This window comes from Chiloscyllium plagiosum, chromosome 41, assembly GCF_004010195.1.
Source record: "Chiloscyllium plagiosum isolate BGI_BamShark_2017 chromosome 41, ASM401019v2, whole genome shotgun sequence".
NCBI lineage: Eukaryota > Metazoa > Chordata > Chondrichthyes > Orectolobiformes > Hemiscylliidae > Chiloscyllium > Chiloscyllium plagiosum.
In genome coordinates, this window is record NC_057750.1 from 18,882,252 (window position 1) to 18,904,481 (window position 22,230).

The 22,230-nt window shown below is 42.6% G+C and overlaps 1 gene segment (V, D, J or C); it reads right to left on the reverse strand.

Annotated features, from left to right (window-relative positions):
* Positions 1–21,108: 21,108 nt before the first annotated feature.
* On the reverse strand, positions 21,109–21,986 carry LOC122542720. The segment is given in 2 exon segments: positions 21,109–21,416; positions 21,787–21,986. Coding segments are annotated over 2 exon segments (345 nt in total).
* Positions 21,987–22,230: the final 244 nt, after the last annotated feature.

Consider the following 22,230-nt stretch of genomic DNA (forward strand, 5'->3'; position numbering starts at 1 on the left):
GAAGGAGCAGTTCCACTAGATTAAGAATGTATCCGACTGTGACAGATGAGAACACTTCACTGATCCCGAAACACTTTTGTAGAGTGGAAGAGCCTGAGCAGCGGTTTTGGATAGTACCAGAAGCCTTGGGGATAGCCTTTGCTGATAAAAGAATTGTTTGACCCTCGGGCTGATGTAGGCTAACTCCTTGATTTCTCCCAACTATTAGAGGGGTCTCATTTCACTGGACCCTTTCATTTTTCTCAGCGATTTCTTCATTCAGTGAACTTGTGGAATTCTCCACTACGGAAGGCTGTGGACGCCTAGTCACTGAGTATATTCAAGAAAGAGATAGTCTATTTTTAATTGCAAAGACGTCAGAGGTTTGGGGGAATAAGCATGAATTTGGTATTGAAACAGAGGATCAGCCATGATCATATTGAATGACAGATTAGGCTCGAAGATGTGAATCATCTGCTTCCGGTGATGATCTTTCTATGTTAAATGGTTAAAGTTGAAACAAATTTCCTAACTCTCCCATTGTTACGGAAGTTAAGAAATTAACTGACTTGTGGAATTTAAGGAGGATTTATTCGCCTTCCCTGAGAGTTCCTTTTTTTCGCTCAGTCAAGATATCTGGCATTCACTCTCTCCCCAAAGCGCGGTCAGTGGTGCTGGCCAGTTATATTTTAATCGAGTCAGTGTGTACACGAATGGTTACTGGAAGTGAATGGACTGAATTTATGCATTGCTCTACTCTGGTCTATTTGACTGGCAGCGCAAGCTTGAGGGGCAATTTGGTCTCTGTTTCCGAACTAGCCCTGTGTACATTTCATGGTGCTGAAGCGCTCTCCATTGCACCAATAAAAAATAATTTATAACCATCCTGGAGTCTTTACACTGCTCTCTTCCAATTCCCATTAATTCCCCGTCCATTTTCTATGAATTGCTTATTTTCAGTGCATTGTTCGAAATCCATTCTGTTTATCTGCAAATTGCACATTATTACATTCTTGGCAAAAAAAAGTTTCTCCTGACTTTCCTTTCAGATTTACTGTTAGAGACTATCGTGACCTTGAGTTTAGAAATTCCGCAGAGCCTGAACTATTGAACCCACTTTTCAATAGCTTCCTGCTTTTAAATTGATACGAACCTGTTCAAACTTTTTGGTGGTTGAGATCATTATCTTTATTCAATTTCACATTCACCCTCAACACTATCGCACTACTAAGAAGGATGTAGAAACTTTGTGAGGTTGCAGAAATCAATTGTTAGAACATTGCCGAGTTTGAAGGGCGTTATAATGTCGGAGAATGAAGGGCGATCCGATAGAAGTTTACAAAATTGATCTTAATGAGAATGGACAGTCGATTCTTTTTTTCTCTGGGTAGAAATGTTATTTACTTAGGGCCATAAGTTTAAGGCAAAAGGAGAAAGTTTTAAGGAAATGTGAGATGCAAACATTTAAAAAAAACATCAGGATGGTAAGTGCTGGAATGCGCTATTACAGAAGGTTCTGGAGGCGGATGCAATAGCAATGTTTATCTTGACGTATACACGAACATTGAATTGAATCGAATTTATTGTCACGTGTATCCAGGCACAGTGAGAAGCTTTACCTTGCGAACAATACAGGCAGATCACACCGTTAATTAGCATAGATAAGTAAATAATAGGTAAACAGCGACAAGACAAAAACACAGTTAAGACGAATGCTTAGAGTCTGTGAGTCCATTCAGTATTATAAGAATTGTAGGGTAGAAACTGTTTCGAAACCGATTGGTGCGTGTGTTCAAGCTTCTGCACCTTCTCCTCGATGTTAGAGGTTGTAGAAAAACATTGCCAGGGTGGGATGGATCTTTGAGAATGCTGGCGGCCTTTCCTTGATAGCAGGCCTGGTAGATGGATTCTATGGATGGGAGGTTGGTCTTTGTGCTTGTCCGCCGAGTTCACCAGTCTCTGTCAACGTCTCCGATCTTGAATAGTACAGTTGCTATACTGGGCAGTGATACATCCAGATAGAATAGGCAGGGAATAGAGGGATACAGACAGCATAGATGTTTCTAGTTTAGAAAGGCGTCGTGTGTCGGGACAGAGTTGAAGGATCAGTTCCTATGCAACATGTTTTGTTCTAACAATATCTCAATACGTGATTGCTTTCTATCCCTTGTCGTGTTGCCCACGATTTTCGAAAGAAAAGGAAAAAAATGTAAACCCCTCAGGTTTTGACGATAACGTTGCTCCCTGTCACCGTTTGAGGTTTTTGTTAAACTGCTTCCTCTCGCTGAGTCACTGTGAAGACTCCAGGCGCAGTAATACACGGCTGAGTGATTCGCTTGGAGGTTGGAGGACTTCAGGCTGAACTTGGTGTTACTCGGTCTGTCAGCGGTGAAACCGTCCACCGGATCCTGTGGATTCACGTACTGTGCTGTATTGGAGTAAAACATCAGCTGAAGCTCTTTTCCCGGGAACTGTTTGTACCAGTACAAGTTGGGAATACTACTGCTGCTGCCCTCCACATTGCACTCCAGTTTCACCCCCTCTCCGGGAAATTTGGAGACGGCGGCGGGGTTCTGCTCGATAGTCTGTGATTTCACATCTGAGGAAAAGACGGAGAGAGGAATAAGTTAGTAAAAGGGGCGGGGTGGGGCAAGGAATACAGAGAAATAGAACGAGAGCAGGAGTAAAGGATAGCCAGTTGAAAGAAAGTTGGATGTTAAAATATGATCGCAAATTAGGAAGTTCCTTACCGTAAAACACGACGAACAGAGAAAGCAACAGATACATCTTCCACTTCAAGATTCCCTTTTTTCGCAATCTTTATTGTCGGTGAGACAACATTGAAAATACAATGCATCCCTTCTCCCTCTTCCCTCTGCCTGTGAGCTTTGCCCTTCCCCTTTATTCACATTGATAGCCCCGCCATGTGTTAAGAGCCTCTCAGCCTCTCCTTCCCTGATTGGATGATAGGGAACTACCGAAAGTACAAAGTTATCAACACAGCTTGAGGATTGAAGTGGCGGGGGAGGGGGGGCGGGGGGGCACTGCTCAAGTTCACGTAAACCATAACGAAAGGCCATATGGACAGGACTCAGCAATAGGTAGGGTGCAATCACTTTGATGGGGTTGTACTGTCAATAGCCAACTGGCGATAGACAAACAGATACGTAGTCAGATTATGGAAAGAAATAACAACAGGATTGCTGTGATGGGTGATTTTAGTTTTTATATTGACTGAGATTCGCTTAGTGCCAGGGGCTTGAATGGAAAAGAATTTGTTCGGTATATCCAGAAAAGTTTATTTGAAACAATATATAAATAGTTCAACAACGGGAGGAACATGCTAGATCTGGTATTGGAGAATGAGCCCGGCACGTGATTGAAATTTCAATGGAAGAACATTTTGGGAACAGTAACCCTCATTCTGTAAGTTTTAAGTGGATAAGGATAACATTAGTCCTCTTGTGAAAAAAAGCTAAATTCTGAGAAGGCTAATTACCACAATATTAGGCTGGAACTGAGGGCAGCTGTTTAAATTTAAATCTAGCAAGTGGAATTTTTTTCACAGACCAGTTGAAGAGAGTACAGGTCAGGTTGGTTCTGATGGATGATCAGATTCGGGAATCTTGGGCGTTTTTGATAAGGGATAACATTACAGCTGTGCTGAGAGATGGGTATTCCAGCAAATACATCCAGGGATGTTATTTGGGTGGAACTGAGAAATAAGAAAGAGATTATTACCTTATTGGGATTGTATTATAGACCCCCTAATAGTCAGAGGGAAATTGAGAAGCAAACTTGTAAGGGGATCTCAGCTATGTGTAAGAACAATAGGGTGGTTGTGGTAGGAGATTTTACCTTTCCAAAAATAGACTGGGACTGCCATAGTGTTAAGGTTTTAGATGGAGAGGAATTTGTCAATTGTTGACAAGAATATTTTCTGATTCAGTATGTGGATGTACCTATTAGAGAAGGTGTAAAACTTGACCTACTCTTGGGAAATAAGGGGGCAGGCGACTGAGGTGTCAGTGGGGAGCACTTTGGGGCCAGCGACCATAATTCTATTAGATTTAAAATAATGATGGAAAAGGATAGACCAGATGTAAAAGATGAAGTTCTAAATTGGAGAAAGGTCAATTTTGACGGTATTAGGCAGGAACGTTCGAAAGCTGACTGGGGGCAGATTTTCACAGGTAAAGGGATGGCTGAAAAATGTGAAGCCTTCAGAAATGAGATAACAAGAATCTAGAGAATGTATATTCTTGTTAGAGTAAAAGGAAAGGTTGGTAGGTATAGGGAATGCTGTATGACTAAAGAAATTGAGGGTTTGGTTAAGAAAAAGAAGGAAGCATATGTAAGTTATAGACAGGACTGATCAAGTGAATCCTTAGAAGAGTATAAAGGCAGTAGGAGTACACTTAAGAGGGAAATCAGGAGGGCAAAAAGGGGACATGAGATATCTTTGGAAAATAGAATTAAGGAGAATCCAAAGGGTTTTTACAAATTCATTAAAAACAAAAGGATAACTCGGGAGAGAATAAGGCCTCTCAAAGATCAACAAGACGGCCTTTGTGAGGAGCTGCAGAAAATGGGGAAGATACTAAATGAGTATTTTGCATCAGTATTTACTATGGAAAAGGATATGGAAGATATAGACTGTAGGGAAATAAGTGATGACATCTTGCAAAATGTCCATATTACAGAGGAGGAAGTGCTGGATGTCTTGAAACGCATAAAAGTGGATAAATCCACAGGACCTGACCAGATGTACCCTAAAACATTGTGGGAACTTAGAGAAGTGATTGCTGGGCATCTCACTGAGATATTTGTATCATTGACAGTCACAAATAAGGTGCCAAAAGACTGGAGGATGGTTAACGTGGTGCCACTGTTTAAGAAGGGTGGTAAGGACAAACCATGGAAATATAGACCAGTGAGCCTGATGTCGGTGGTGGGCAAGTTGTTGGAGGGAATCCTAAGGGGCATGATATACATGTACTTGGAAAGTCACGGATTATTAGGGATAGTCAACATGGCTTTGTGTGTGGGAAATCATTTCTCACAAACTTGATTGAGTTTTTGAGGAAGTAGCTGAAAATGTGCTGCTGGAAAAGCGCAGCAGGTCAGGCAGCATCCAGGGAACAGGAGAATCGACGTTTCGGGCATAAGCCCTTTAACAAAGAGGATTGATGAGGGCAGAGCGGTTGATGTGATCTATATGGATTTCAATAAGGTGTTCAACAAGGTTCCCCATGGACAATTGACTAGCAAGGTTAGATCTCATGGAATTCAGGGAGAACTAGCCATTTGGATCCAGAACTGGCTCAAAGGTAGAAGAGAGATGGTGGTGGTGGAGGGTTGTTTTTCAAACTGGAAACCTGTGACCAGTGCAGTGCCACAATGATCGATGCTGGGTCCTCCACTTTTTGTCATTTACATAAGAGGTAATGTTAGTCAGTTTACAGATTGGAGGTGCAGAGGACACTGAGGAAGGTAACCTCAGATCACAACAGGATCTTGACCAGGTGTGCCAATGGACTAAGAAGTGGCAGATGGAGTTTAGTTCAGATAAATTTGAGGTGCTGCATTTTGGGAAAGCAAATGTTAGCAGTACTTATACACTTAATGGTAAGGTCCGAGGGAGTGTTGCTGAACAAAGAGACCTTGGAGTGTAGGTTCATGGCTCCTATAAAATGTAGTCGCAGGTATATAGGATAGTGAAGAATGCATTTGGCATGCTTTCTTTTATTGGTCAGAGTTTTGAGTACAGGAGATGGGAGGTCATATTGTGGCTGTACAGGACTTTGGTTAGGCTGCTTTTGAAATGTTGTGTGCAATTCTGGTCTCCTTCCTATCGGAAAGACGTTGTGAAACTTGAAAGGGTTCAGAAAAGATTTACAAGGATGTTGCTAAGGTTGAAGTATTTGAGCTATAGGGTGAGGCTGAACAGGCTGAGGCAGTTTTCCCTGGTGCGTCAGAGACTGTGGTGACCTTATAGAGGTTTACAAAATTATGAGGGACATGGATAGGATAAATAGCAGTGGTTAGCACTACTGCCTCACAGTGGCAGAGACCCGGGTTCAATTCCAGCCTCAGGCGACTGACTATGTGGAGTTTGCACGTTCTCCCCGTATCTGCGTGGGTTTCCTCCGGGTGCTCAGGTTTCCTCCCATAGTCCAAAGTTGTGCAGATAAGGTGAATTGGCCATGCTAAATTGCCCGCAGTATTAGGTAAGGGATAAATGTAGAGGCATTGTTGGGTTGCGCTTCGGCAGGTCGGTGTGGACTTGTTGGGCCGAATGGCCTGTTTACACACTGTAATGTAATCTAAAAAAATATAGACAAAGGTTTTTTTTTCCTCGGGTCAGGGAGTCCAGAACTGGAAGACATAGGTTGAGGGTGTGAAGGGAAAAACATTAAAGAGACCTAAGAGGCAACGTTTTCACACAGAGGGTGGTACATGTATTGAATGAGCAGCCAGCGGAAATATTGGAGGCTGTTACAATTGCAACATTTAAAAGGTATTTGAATAGGTATATGAATAGGAAGTGTTTGGAGGGATATGGGCTGGGTGCTGGCAGATGGGGCTAAATTGGGTTCGTCATGGATGGATTGGACCAAATGATCTGTTTCCATGCTGTACAGCTCTATGACTCTATGACTCTATGATTCTCTTAAAATGGGTCCCCTTAAGGTAAAAGGAGAGAACTTATGCATAGAGCCAGAATATGTAGGTGAAGTCCATGTTGAGTACTTTGCAATGGTATTCACAAAGGAGTTGAAACTTTATTGCTGGAACAGCATAGCAGGTCAGGCAGCATCCAGAAACAGGAGATTCGACGTTTCGGGCACAGGCCCTTCTTCAGGCCTGTGCCCGAAACGTCGAATCTCCTGTTCCCTGGATGCTGCCTGACCTGCTGTGCTGTTCCAGCAATAAAGTTTCAACTTTGATCTCCAGCATCTGCAGACCTCACTTTCTCCTAATCACAAAGGAGGATGACATGGTGGATGGTAAGTCTCAGAGAATCACCAGTATATTGTTCCTTTATTAAAGAAGAGCAAGAGGTATAAGTCCAAAATGTTACAGGCCACTGAGCCTTTCATTAGTAACAGGGAAATAATTGGAGAAAAGTCTTAAGGATAGCATTTACTTACCTTTTGAAAAGAGTTTTCTTTTTATGAAGAAAGATTGAGACAGAGGTGTCCGCTCAAAGCCCCAAAAATAAAAAGTATGTGAAACGTTGTATTTTTTTTTAAAGTTGGAACAATAAAAGCAGCCTGAATGTGTGGGTCCACGATCTGAAACAATTAGAATTATTAGTTTAACTTTCAGGAGCTGTTGCTGGGATCTTGAATCCGGAAGTGAAAATTCTTATGCCTCTGTTTATTACAGCTAAAAGCTGGGGGTTCTCTTCCTGCTGCTAGATATGCATGTGAGACAATAAATATTACTGAATTTGTCTTTGCAAGGGTGTATTTATAGTTTGTTACTACGTTGAAACAGTTAATGAGTAGTTCATTATCTTGTTAAGCATTTCAATGTTTTCAGTTTAGTCAATTCTTTTCTTTTGTTGTAGTTCGTCTGTATTTTAATTGTAATATCTAAGTAAAGTGTTTTGCTTTAGCGCATAGTGTTGAACACTTGAATTTTGCCAGAATACCTGCCCCTTACCTTTAAAATAAAGAAGTTATTGTCTCGGCTATCTCCTTGTTAAGTTTTGAGGGTGTTTACTCTGGTCCATAACAATAGACAGAGTAGATTTGTGTAGGGAAGTTTGTATTTCACAAATTTGGCTGAGTTTTGTTTTGAAGAAGTGTTAAAGATGATTGAGGGCTCAGCGATGGATATTGTCAATAAGGGATTGAGCAAGGACTTTGACGAGTTGGTAGGCTGATACAAAAGGTGAGGTCACATGAGATCTGCAGTGAGCTCGTACGAATGATATAGAACTGGCTTAGTCATAGAAGACAGAGAGTACCAGTGACAGGTTGTTTTTATGTCTGGAGATTTGTGACCAGTGATGTTCTGCAGGGATCAGTGCAGAGAACCCTATTGTTTGTAATACATATATAAATGATATGGAGGAAAATGTTGTTTGCCTGATTTCTAAATTTGTGGATCGCACAAAGATTGAGACAGCTGCAGAAATTAAGAAGTACTGTCAGAGGATACAGCAGGATGTAGATAGGCTGGAGAAGTTGGCAGAGAAATGGCAGATTGAGTATAATCTGGAACACGTGAGATGATCATATTTTGGAAGTATACAATATACGGCAGAACTCTTTATAGTATCAAAATACAGAGGGATCTAGGCCTACAGGTCCACAGTTCCCTGAAAGTGGCAACATAAGTGGATAAGATGGTCAAGAAGCAGATTGCAGGTTTGCTTTCATCTGTTAGGGTATAGATTATAAAAATTGGCAAATCCTGTTGCTGTTGTATAGAACTTTAGTTTGGCATATTTCAAATATTGTATACAATTCCAGCCACCACAACATTAGTATGATGTGGAGGCTTTGGAGAGCGATATGGACCGTGTAGAAGCAAAGATTTTTAGTTTAGAAAGATATAATGTGTCACTGCAGTCTTGCCAGGCGGAAAGACCTGTTCCTGTGTTGCCGTATTCTTTTTATTATATTGAAGCTTTTTATACAATGATACAAACATATGTTACACAAACGCAAGGTAAAGTGTTAAAAAAACTTTTATTGAAGCTTTTTGTCCAAAAAAATGCTTTAACAAAACTTGGAAAAATATTGACAAACTGCAACTTGTGGAACTATTTAAAACTTCATTAATGATTTTGTTGAAGGACCAATTGTTGCAGTCAAATACAAGGATAGGAAAGCACGCTGTGAGGAAGGACACAAGCAGTCTGCAAATAGATAAAGGTAGGTGATGTGGCTGAGTAAACTTGTTGGAAGGTAGAGTGTGATGTGGAAAAATGCAAGTTTTAGATTTTATCAAGAGACATAGTGTCGGAGAGACCTGACCAGGACCAAATTTCAGGAGGCAGCTGGCTTCAGCACATAGCTGTTTATTCAAACATTACCGGTATCATATAGGGAAAGGCACTCGAGATCTCCACGCAGCACTGTGTCAAATGTACTTTACCCTCGTGCAAGGAGATTTTCAGTGCATACATTTTCCTTGTCCCTCTCTGAAATCACTGTGCATATCCACTCCACCTGTATAGAATTGGTCAATAGTGCTGGGTTGTCGAACTGTGATTGGATCCTTGGTAACTCATTCCATGTCAACAATTTGTTTGCTGGTGTGTGTTTAACTGCCAATTAATTAGATAATTATCCTTTAAATTTCTCATTGTAGGGAAAGCAAAAGAATGTTGATTTTTGATCATGTCCAACAAACTTTTTTGGTTATATCTAATATTAGATTGCTTTAAGCTAACAAGTTGTGTCTCAATGTGTTCATTCAATCCACAGTCCAATGTCTGATCATCCCTCTCTTCCCTGAAATGATGAAAGGTGCTGGTGGGTGGGCAGCTTCTATTGCCTGAAACTGGTTTGACACTTCACTCTCTAATGCTTTTAGTGACCTTTTTGTTCATACGTGGATCCATAATTACTTTTGAATCTATACCTATGATTATCTGAAGGTTCTTAACTATTACTTACTCTCAGTATTGTATTAGATTGATGAAATAATTCAAGATAAGCAAGTAATTATTGTGAAATTTTCTTATTATGTAAGCCACTGCAGTTGCACATTCCATCCCAGCTAGTAGCCTTCATTACACAGACCTGCTATTGTTCCACATTGTGGAGACTACATTAAGAAAATATTTCCAAACCTCCCTAACTACTGTCAGCCATGTCCTGCAGAGCTAGAGGGGCAGCTGTCAGCCATTTTGTACTGCTCAGTTATGGGAATCCTTAATAAATGCAAAAATAGCATAGAATTAGGGAGACTGAAAAATGTTGCAATACAGAAGGTTCTGGGGCTCCTCGTGCTTGAGCACGATCACAAATATAAGTTTGTGTGGGGGAACAACAAGGAAATAAGAAGGCAAATGGAATGTTGCCCTTTGTTATAAGAGATACAGAGTTTTGCTGGGGAAGCTTTGCTGTAACTGTACAGGACATTGGTGAAACCACTTCTAGAATATTGTGGAGCGTTTTCCTTCCTTTATTTAAGAAGGGATGCATTTACTTTGGAGGCAATTCAAGGAAAATGCACTAGGTTGATTCCGGAGAGAACAGAGCTGCCTTATGAGGAAAGGTTAGTGGGTTGGGTCTATAATCATTGGAGTTGCAAAGAATGAGAGGTCATTTTGTTGAAATGTATAAGGTTATAGTGGGACTTGAGAGGATAGATACATAGAACAAGATGTTTCCCTCACAATAAGAAATCTAGAACTGGGAGCTAATTTCAAAACACTTGTCATTGAGGCGAGGAATTGTTTGTGTCTCTGTCATTAACCTTTGGAATTCACTTCCCCTGAGAGCAGTGATGGCTGCCTCATTGAATAGATTTGAGGCAAAATTGGATATTGGATTCACAAGGAAGTCAAGGATTATGAGGTGGAGGAGTTGGTGTTGGACCAGGGTAGACCAAGTTAAAAATCACACAATATTCCAACAAGTTTATATGGAAACACTAGCTTTCAGAACGCTGCTTCTTCATCAGGTAGTTATGAAGCAGGACCATGAGACATGGAATGTAGAGCAAAAGGTTACTGTATTATGCAACTGAAATGACACACAATCATAGAGATAGAGAATAGACAATAGACAATGGGTGCAGGAGTCGGCCATTTGGCCCTTTTAGCTAGCACCACCATTCATAATGATCATGGCTGATCGTCCATAATCAGTATCCTGTTCCTGCCTTATCCCCATAACCTTTGATTCCACCATCTCGAAGAGCTCTATCCATATCTTTCTTGAAAGTATCCAGAGACTTGGCCTTCACTGCCTTCTGGGACAGACCATTCCATATATCCACTACTCCCCGGTTGAAGAAGTTTCTTCTCAACTGTGTTCTAAATGGTGTACCTCTTATTTTTAAACTGCATCCTCTGGTTATGGACTCACCCATCAACGGAAACATGCTTCCTGCCTCCGGAGTGTGCAATCCATTAATAATTTTATTCATCTCAATCAGATCCCCTCTCATTCTTCTAAACTCAAATGTATACAAGCTCAGTCGCTCCAATCTTTCAACATATGATATTCCTGCCATTCCGGGAATTGACCTCGTGAACACACACTGCACTCCCTCAATAGCCAGAATGTCCTTCCTCAAATTTGGAGAACAAAACTGCACACAATGCTGTAGGTGTGATCTCACCAGGGTCCTGTGCAGCTGCAGAAGGACCTCTTTGCTCCTGTACTCAATTCCTCTTGTTATGAAGGCCAGCATGACATTAGCTTTCTTCACTGCCTGTTGTACCTGCATGTTTGCTTTCATTGACTGATGTACAAGAACACCTTGATCTCGTTGTACTTCTCTTTTACATAACTTGACTCCATTTAGATAGTAATCTGCTTCCTGTTCTTGCCGCCAAAGTGGATAACCACACGTTTATCCACATTGAACTGCAAAGGCTTTCTGAAAGTCCAAATACACCACACCCACTAGCTCTTCTTTGCCCATCTTCATAGTTACATCCTCAAAAAATTCCAGAAATTAGTCAAGCACGATTTCCCCTTCCTAAATCCATGCTGACTCTGACCTATCCTGCTACTGCTATCCAAACGAGGCATACTTTCATCTTTTATAATTGACTCCAGTATCTTTCCCTCCACTGACATCAGACTAACTTGTGTGTAATTCCCTGTTTTCTCTTTCCCTCTCTTCTTGAAAAGTGGGACAACATTAGCCCCCATGCATTCCGCAAGAACTGATCCTGAATCGATAGAACATTGGAAAATGATTACCGATGCATCCACGATTTCTAGAGCCATTCCCTTAAGTACCCTGGGATGCAGACCATCATGTCCCGGGGACTTTCAGCCTTCAGACCCTACAGTCGATCCAAAACCATTTCGTGCCTAATATAAATTCCCTTTGGCTCATCCATTACCCTCAGTCCTTCAGTCACTATTGCATCTGGAAGATTGCTTTTGTCTTCCCCAGTGAAGACAGATCCAAGGTACATATTAAACTCTTTTCCATTTCCTTGTTCCCCATAAAAAATTACCCATTTCTGTCTTCAAGGGCCCAATTTTAGTGTTAACCTTTTTTTCTTACTATCCTCCTTTATATTGTTGATGAATTTGCCTTTGTATCTCATTTTTTCTCTGCATATTGCCTTTTTAGTTATCGTCTGTTGCTCTTTAAAGGTTTCCCAGTTCCCCGGCTTCGCGCTGATATTTGCTATGTTATAGTTCTTCTCTTTTATCTTTATACAGTCCTTAAATTCCCTCGTCAGTCGTGGCCACCCCTGGCTCCCCTTAGGATCTTTCTTCCTCTTTGGAATGAATCGATCCTACACCTTCTGCATTATATACAGAACACTGTTGTTCCACTGCCATCCCTGTTAGGATATTGAACCATTGACCTTTGGCCAGCTCCACCCTCATAGGTCCATAGTTCCCTTTGTTCAACTGCAACACTGACACGCCCGATTCTCCCTTCTCCTTCTCAAAGTGCAGTTTAAAACTTACCAAATTATGGTCACTACCTTCTAATGTTTCGTTTATCGAGGTCCCTGATCAAATTTGGTTCGTTGCACAACACCAGATCCAGAATTGCCTTCTCCCTGGTAGGCTCCAGTACAAGATGTTCCAAGAATCCATCTCGGAGGAACTCCACAAACTCCCTTTCAGTATCGTCCTGATTTTTCCAGTCTACTTGCATGTTGAAATCCCCCATAAAAACTGTAATAATACCTTTGCCACAGGCCAATTTGAACTCTATATTCAACTTACACCCTACATCCAGACTACTGTTTTGGGGCTTGTAGATAACTCCAATTAGGGTCTTTCTACCCTTAGAATTTCTCAGCTCTATCCATACTGACTCTACATCTCCTGATTCTATGTTCACCCTCGCAAGGGACTGAATATCATTCCTCACCAACAGGGCCACTCTACCCTCTCTGCCAGTCAGTCTGTCCTTTTGATAGCACGTATAGCCTTGAATATTCACTTCCCAGGCCCTGTCCACTTGAAGCCACGTCTTAGTTATCCCCATAACATTGTAACTACCAATTTCCAACTGAGCCTCAAGCTCATCCTCCTTACATCTTAAGCATCATGCATTCATATATGATATTCTTAATTTGTTACTCCCCTCACCATTCCTATCAATCACTATTTTACTTGACCATCCTGTATGATCCCTTCGTGAATTTTCTGCTCCATTGATTCTGCTGTCTTTCTTAACTTCTCTTATTCTCACTCTCCCTTGAAGTTCCTTATTAAAATTCCAGTTTGCCTCCCGCCTCCCACCCCCCCACAACCCCCACACACTACCTAGTTTAAATACCCCTGTGTTGCAGTGAAAAACCTGTCTGCCAGAATGCTGTCCCCCACTTATTAAGGTGCAACCTGCCCCTCTTGTATAATTTACCCTTACTGCAAAATATACCCTAGTGATCCAAGAATTTAAATCCTTGCTTCCTGCACCAGTTCCTCAGTCACACATCGAAGTCCATTATTTCCCTATTCCTGTCCTCTGCAGCCCAAGGAACTGGAAGCAAAACAAAGATAACCACCCTGGAACTGCTGCTTTTCAGCGTTCTTCCAAGTTCTCTGAAGTCCCACTGTAGAATGTCCCTCCTCTTCTTCCTGAAGCTATTTGTGCCAACATGCATCACCACCTCTGGTTCTTCACCTTCGCCCTTGAGAATTCTCTGCACTCTATCGGTGACGTCCTGGATCCTGGCACCAGGAAGGCAGCACACCATCCTCAAATCCCGCCTGTTGCTGCAGAAGCCCCATTCAGTCCCTCTCACCATGAAGTCCACTATTACCACGGATCTGCATGATGTGTGACTCCTCGGGTCTGCCTCCACGCCAATTTTCAATTGGCAGAACTGTCCGTCTCTCTGACTGGCCATGTCATCTGTCTCGGCAGTTTCCAGCACAGGTTTACAGAATGGAAATAAACCCTTTGGTCCAACACGTCCATGCCGACCAGATATCCCAACCCAATCTTGTCCCATTTGCCAGCACTTGGCACACTTCCTTCTAAATCCTTCCTATTCATATACCCATCTGGATGCCTTTTAAATGCCGCAATTGTATCAGCCTTAATCACTTCCTCTTGCAGCTCATTCCATACATGCACCACCCTCAATGTGAAAAGTTGCCCTTTCGGTCCCTTTTATATTTTTCCCCTCTCACCCTAAATGTATGCCCTCTAGTTCTGGACTCACCCATTCGAGGGAAAAGACTTTGTCTATTTATCCTATCCATGATCCTCATGATTTTATAAACCTCTATAAGGTCACCCCTCTGCCTCTCATGCTCCAGGGAAAACAGCCCCAGCCCTATAGCTCAAATCTTCCAATCTTGGCAACATGTTTGTAAATCTTTTCTGAACTGAAATGCAAATGAGAGGGCGTGTGTTTGTATGTTTGGTGAAGTGTGTGTGCGACTGTGATGGGGTATAAGCCTGTAAGACTGCATGCATGGGTATGAGTTTGGGGTGAGTGTGTGTGTCTGTATGAGAGAGAGCATGTGTATGAGAGAGGGCATGCGTGAGTGTGTATGTGTGCTTGTGTGTGTGAGAGAGAGAGAGAGAGAGCGCGCGAGAGAGAGAGAGAGAGAGAGAGAGAGTTTACAGTGTAGTGGGGTCACCTGTAGTGTGACATAAACCCAAGGTTCTGGTAGAGGCCATCCTCATGTGTATTGAAATTGGCTTTCAGCCTCTGCTCAGCCTTTACATTGTTGCCCGTCTTGAAGTCCGCCTTGGAGGACGGTCACCCAAAGATCCAAAGCCGAATGTCCCTAACCACTGAAACGTTCCCCAGCTGGGAGGGAACATCCCTGACAGGTGATTGTGGTGCAGTGTCCATTCATCCGTTGTCTCACCAATGTGTCATGCCTCGGGGTATCCTTGCCTGCAGCGTATGGGGTAGACAATGTTGGCTAAGTCACATGAGTACCTGCCGTGTACATGGTGGGTAGTCTCTACGTGTAATGTTGGTATCCATGTCAACTCTGACACATCTTGTAGTGATTGCCATGACAGGGTTGTACAGTGTTGTTGTCAATGTCCCGAAGGCTGGGCAGTTTGCTGTGAAGAATGATCTGTTTAAGGTTTAGCAATAGTTTAAAGGCGAGAATTGGAGGCATAAAGAGGGTTTTGTCGAGGTGCTCATCCTCAGCAATAATATGTTGTAGGTTGAAAAGAAAATGACATGATTTTTCAACTCCCGGTAACTGCTGGACAACTTATAAATATTAAGGACAAAGTGGAAATTGGAATTAAGGTCTGACTGACAAAAAAAACCTCTCCTTAAATGCAAATGATTCATTGTGGAATGTCAAAAAAAACCAGTTATCTCCTTAAGTTCCATAGCCAAGGGGGAAAAAAGTAGCTTGTGCAAACTATTTCAAGATTTAAATATTTAGCAATGAAACGTAATAACTAGGAATAAGAGTATGTGATTCAAAACTTTAAACCTGCTCTGCTATTCATTATCCTCATGGCTGATCCTTTCTCTTAATGCCCTATTCCCGGTTTCTCTCCAGATCACTGATGCCTTTAGAATAAAAAAAAACTATTTCTTGAATATATTCAGTAACTTAACTTTCACATTGTTCTGTGGAGAGTACAGATTGATTTGTTGATTTCTGGGAAGAGGACCCTAGCAGATACAAGAAGTGATTATTAGAAATAACTATGAGGCCCGGGTTTAAGGCCCATCCGCTGTAGGGTAGTGTAATAATGTCTCTGGAAAGGTTGATTAGAAAATATCTTGAGTAGTATTGGACAGGATAAGCATCCACAATGCTGACCCTCCCAGTATAACATGGTATTCTGTTTACTGTTTGACAGAATGGAATTCCTAATGAATATGTTGCTCTCGTAATGACTTTGATTGCATTTTGTTTTCCTAGGCCATCTTCCTCGTAATTAAGATCGTCTGACAGGCTATTCTCCTGCTGGGATAGGAAAACACATTTATTACAATACATCTTCTAGTCACAATGAGATTGCAAGAAATCATATATTTGCTCACCTATCAACAAGCTGTCATTTGTACCCTCTAGTGCCTGACTAGCTGCCTCATTTAAGCATCAAATCAAATAATTGTTTACAACAATTCTAAAACCTTTCTTTTCAAATGGTCTGAATACTTTGTTGTCCCATCTAAATTCAACTGAAACTACAACTATTTCATGAAGTATCCGATTCTTTGTTCAATGTACATTACGAGATGCCCTTTACGATGAACATTTGTTTAAAACTTCCTTCAGTAATTTCCCAATTCTCTTAGCTGTTGCAAAATGTCTATCAGTCATTTGTTGCTGGACTTTCATCCTCATCTGTTGATTTCACTGCAATTTTACAAGGAATATTGTCTATCTATGCTATGTTTGCTGTCTTTCAGAACGTGCAAAAATACTTCAGGGCATTTAGGCCAAGTAAGTTTACATTTTTCTTAAAACCAATCAATTCTTGTCTTTGTATCACAGGAATCAGCTGTCCGTGTTCCTCCATGTATATAGTGTTTCTCCACCGTCCTGATTCGACAACAATGCACAGTTTTGAAAAAAGGAGGAAGTGAGGACTGCTGGTGCTGGAGATCAGAATCGAAAGTGTTGTGCTGGAATAGCACAGCAGGTCACGCAGCATCCAAGGATCAGGGAGAATCGACGTTTCAGGCATAAGCCCTTCATCAGGAATTTGTCTTGTGGGCTAGGGGAGGGTGCGAGGGGGCTTGGGGGGTAGGGAATCTAGCTAAGAATGCAAAGAGAAAGATGAAGCTGGTTTAGAAGGTGATAGGTTGAAGAGGAGGGTGGAGTAATTCAATGGGAATGGTGATGGACAGTTCACGAGGGCAGTGCTCAGTTGGAGGCTTGGGATTGGGATAATGTGGTGAGAGGAGAAATGAAGAAACTGGTGAAATCCACATTGATCCCACGTGGTTGCAAGGTCCCAAGACGGAACATAAGGCATTCTTCCTCGAGGCATCGGCTGGTAATGGTTTGGCAATGAAGGAGGCCGAGGACCTTCATGTCCTTGGCAGAGTGGCAGGGGAAGTTGAAGTGTTCAGCCATGGGACGCTATGGTTGGCTGGTGCGGGTGTCTCAGAGATGTTCTCTGAAATGATCTGGACGTTGGTGTTCTGCATGATGTAGAGGAGACCACGTCGTGTGCAATGGATAGAGTAGATGGCATTGGTGCAGGTATAGTTAAATTACTGTCGGATCTGGAAGGATACTTTGGGGCATTGGATGAAGGTGAGGGGGGAGGTATGGGGGTGCATGGTGTATGGGCTGGTGGGGGGGTGGGCGTCAATCTGAGTTATGGAGGGAATGGTCTCTCCAGAAAGCTTTAGGGATTGGGAGGGAAATATATTTCTGGTGGTGGGGTACATTTGTAGGTGGCAGAAATGGCGGGGGATGATGCAATATATACAGAGTTTGGTGGGATTGAAGGTGAGGACCAGGGTGGTCTGTCCTTGTTGGCCAAGGTGGGGTTCAAGGGCGGACGTGCTGGAAGTGGCGGAGATGCGCTGGTGGGCGTCGTTGACCACATGGGAAAGGAAATTGCCATGTTTGAAGAAGGAGGCCATCTGTGATTTTCTATGGTGGAATCGGTCGTCCTGGGAACAGGTGGAACAGCGGTGGAGGAATTGGGAATAAGGGATGGTATTTTTACAGGACGTAGGGCGAGAGGAGGTGTAGCCTAGGTAGCTGCCTTTCTCCCAACCACATCCCCCCCTCCCATTTATCTCTCAGTTCCCCGGCCACAAGTGTCATCCCTGATGCAGGGGTTATGCCTGAAACATCAATTCTCCCTCTCCTCGGATGCTGCCGCACCTGTGCGCTTTTCCAGCACCACACTCTCGACATTGTTTAGAAAAACGTTTATTTACTAATTTCAGTTCATTCGTGCCTGTTTATGCTTCTCACTTGAAATTCTACAGGTGTTTAATTCTAATGGCCATTGCCTCTGTAATTTGCATTCCTGTCACACCCTCCATGCAGTTTCCCCTGAGTTGCATAGTCGACACTCGTCTCCCTGTCTAATTTACACCTCCCACAACTGGCTATATAATAGTGAACAGTGCAAGAACAGGCTGTTTTGCCCAGCACATTTTTACCGATCATGGTACAATGATCAGAATTATACCGGGGTTCATCGTGTTAATCATGAAAATGGTTTACACAAATCTGACTGTGTTCTCTTCTGTACAGAAGGTTGAACATGAGCTCAGTTAAAGGCTTTATTTCGGAATTTTATGCGAGTATTTTTCCAACAGTTATAGGCAATTTCCCTCAGGGGAAAACCAGCGCAACGTGATTTCATTTCATGTTGAGAATTAGACCTTTCAGAAGTGATGCCAAAAATCTCATTCTCTGAAACTACTATGCTAACTGATAGGCAGTTGGAAGTTTAGAAGCAGTGATCTCGGCTGGAGGTTGCTGATTAAAATCAAGAGAGTGATCAGTAATTATTTAATTGATTGATGGAGCAATCCTGAAGAGTTGTAGAGATGCCCATGATTCAATATTATCATTGAATCATGTTCTAGCCACTTTATTTTGGGTTCGCATGGAGGCCTGTTCTGTCCATTTTGGGAATAGAAACGTTGACTGTATATCTAACTAAAATATTTTTGGTCTTTTCGATTGCTCTAATTTTTCTGCAATTTGATCCTTTCTGTAATCTTTTGTTCTGTCTGTGTTCGGTATTGTCATGTATTTTACAGAACGTTCAAAACCAGCGTGACTCCATTTTCAAGTTCGTTATCGTTTTAAAAGATATATTTTACGTATAACAGGGAGAAGAAGATTCGCCAGTTATAACAGGCATCGGATCCACGGTGACATGTCCGTTTGGATTCAGAATTGATTTACTCATAAAAGATAGAAATTAATAGTGGATAGGTTTTCTTCAGGCTGCAGGTCCGTGACTCGTGGTGTTCCGCAGGGATCCATAGTGGGGCTTCTGCTGTTTGTGGTTTATGTGAATGACTTGGATAAAAACATGGATAGGTGGGTGAGTAAGTTTGCAAATTACGCAAAGATTTTTGGTAGTGTAAAGATTTGTCAAAGAATACAGCGTGAAATGGATTAGTTGCAGATTTGGGTGGAGAAATGGCAGATGGAGTTTAATCGGGGTAAGTGTGTGGTGTTGCACTTCAGGAGATCAAATGTGAAGGGAAATGATACAGCTGATGACAGGGGCCTTAACAGCATTGATGTACAGAAGACATAGGGGTCCTAATCTATAACTCTCCCTGAAAGTGGCCACACAAGTAGAGTGGCAAAACAAGTACATGACACGCTTGCGTTTTTTTTATCGGTGAATTGAGCTTTATAAAACTTTGGTCAGGCTGCACTTTTTGTGGTCGCCACGTTACAAGAAGGATGTGGAGGCTTGGCAGAGATTGTGGAAGAGGTTTACCAGGGTCCTGCCTCGATTAGAGGGCATGACTAAAAACGAGAGATTGGACAAACTAAGGCTGTTTTCTCTGGAGCAGCGGAGGCTGAGGGATGACCTAAAAGAAGTTTATAAAATATTATAAAATAGGAGTGGACTCGATGGGCCGAATGGCCTTACTTCCACTCCTATGTCTTATGGTCTTATAGCTGCATAGATAGAGGTGACAGAATCTGTGTTCCCCAGTGTTGAAATCTCTAATAATAGAGGACATGCATTTAAGGTGAGAGGGGTAAAGTTCCAAGGCCAAGTTTTTTTCTTACACAGAGATTGGCCGGTGCCTGGAACGCACTGCCAGGGGTAGCGGTTAGGGCGTTTAAGGGTCTTCTACATAAGCACATACATAATAAAGGAATAGTGGGATATGGACCATGGGCAGGCAGAAGGGATTAGTTCGTGGGCCGAATGGCTTGTTTCAGTGCTGTACTGTTTTATGTTTTGTGTACCAGAGGGGGAAGGGGGTCTGGCGACGAGGGGATGGATGCAGGCAGCTGGGAGGAAGCGGAACTGCATCTGGAAGATGGGGGAACAACTCTAAAACAGGTTCATTGGAGTGTTATTAGGAGAAACTTGTCGGATTCTGGTGGTGCTGCTTGCAGGTTTCAATACTCAAAGTTAAATTGGGAGATTTTTGTTGTACTCGTACATCCATATATAATGTCGAAAGGCGAATAAGCGAAACAGGATAAAAACACCAAATCATTCATGGTGACCCCTGTTCTAAGTGAATGACTGAATAGCATCAAGGTCCTGTATCGTCTCCTTCTCAGACCCTAACGGCTGAATAGTCTGTTCGTAAGCCTGTGAAATAGCTGCAGCGATGGCTTCAATAGAGTTGGTAATAGAGTCGAAAATGTGTTGCTGAAAAAGCGCTGCAGGTCAGGCAACATCCAAGGAGGAGGAGTATCGACATTTCGGGCATGAGCCCGAAGAAGCTGAAGAAGGGCTCATGCCCGAAATGTCGATACTCCTGCTCCTTGGATGTTGCCTGACCTGCTGCGCTTTTTCAGCAATACATTTTCAGCTCTGATCTCCAGCGTCTGCAGTCCTCACTTTCTCCTGGGTAATAGAGTCGCCCACATCGCAAGTAGGAATAAAAAACATCTTGTTTCTCCTTGGAGCCCCTTCACCTTCAATGGCTTCTTCCTGCTCCTGAACAACAAATTCAAGGGAAGTAAGAGGTCTTCTTTCTCTCCTTATCTTATCACTTCACTGAGACTTCCTCTCTATCTGTGTTCCAGTTTTACTAAGTGCTCGGCCTTGGTCTTTTCCGTCGTCTTCCAGCACCATCTGCTGTTCTTCTGTGGAATGGCACACTGCCGCCGCATAAAATCTTAACGTTAAAGGAAATAAAACTGCAAAGTTCAGACGAATCCTTGTTAATCATCTCCGCTCACCATTTGTTGTCACTGCACATTCTGTTCTTCAAAACGCATTCACTGCGCGGAAGAGAAACCGAACGCAACACCGTCTGTTTTAACATTTACGGCTGTTTCATTCCGCCTTTGAGGTTTTTGTTGAGCTGCTCCCTCTCTCTCAGTCACTGGAAATACTCCAGGCGCAGTAATACACGGCCGACTGATTCGCCCATAGACTGGTGGTTTCCAGAATGAACTCAAGATCACTTGGTCGCCTGGCGGTGAACCCGTCCACCGACCCCTGTGGATCTACTACTCTGGTGGTCAAAGAGTAAAACATCAGCTGCAACCCCTTCCCTGGGGCTTGTCTGTACCAGAACATTGTGGGGGTACTTGCTCCTTCCACATGACACTGCAGTTTCACTCCCTGCTCCGCAAACTGGGAGACGGCAGCGGGAGTCTGTCGGATAGTCTGCGACTTCACACCTGAGGAAAAGGCAAAAGTCAGAAAATGGGACACAATGAGATCGAAAGAAGGAAGAAAGGATGAAAAGAGAAAGAAAGATATCGAGAAAGAAATGCCAACAAAGTGCAGAAAGAAAGAAAGATGGAAAATAGAAAGGAGAAGACGGCAGCGGGAGTCTGTCGGATAGTCTGCGACTTCACACCTGAGGAAAAGGCAGGGAAAGTCAAAGGTCAGAAAATGGGACACAATGAGATCTAGAGAAGGAAGAAGGGATGAAAAGAGAAAGAAAGCTATCGAGAAAGAAATGCAAACAAAGTGCAGAAAGAAAGATGGAAAATAGAAAGGAGAGTTCGCTGTTCAATAAGAAGTTTTATTTGGAAAGTCCTTTACGATGCAACATGATGAACAGAGCCAGCAACAGACGCATCTTCCACGACAAGGTTCCAGTATATACAAACTGGTTGATGAGACAGCATTGAAATACAATGCTCCTCTTTTTGCTCTGTGATTGACAGTCCAGCTACGCCCAATAGATTCGTCTTCCCCATTATCAGCTCCGCCCCTTAATCTCCGATTAGAATATTGGGAGGATCGCGGCTTTTTAAAAACTCGAGTTTGGAATGTGGGCGGCGCTGGAGAAGACAACATTTATTGGCCATCCTTAATTATCCAGAGGACAGTTAAGTGTCAATCATATCCCTCTGATGCAGCGTCAACTCGTCTCGAGACGTTAGCTTGCTCTCTCTTCATAGGTGCTGCTTGATCCGCTGTGATCTCCATCATTTTTTTGTTTTTAATATAGCTCTGGGTTTGGAGACATATGTAGGCCAGACC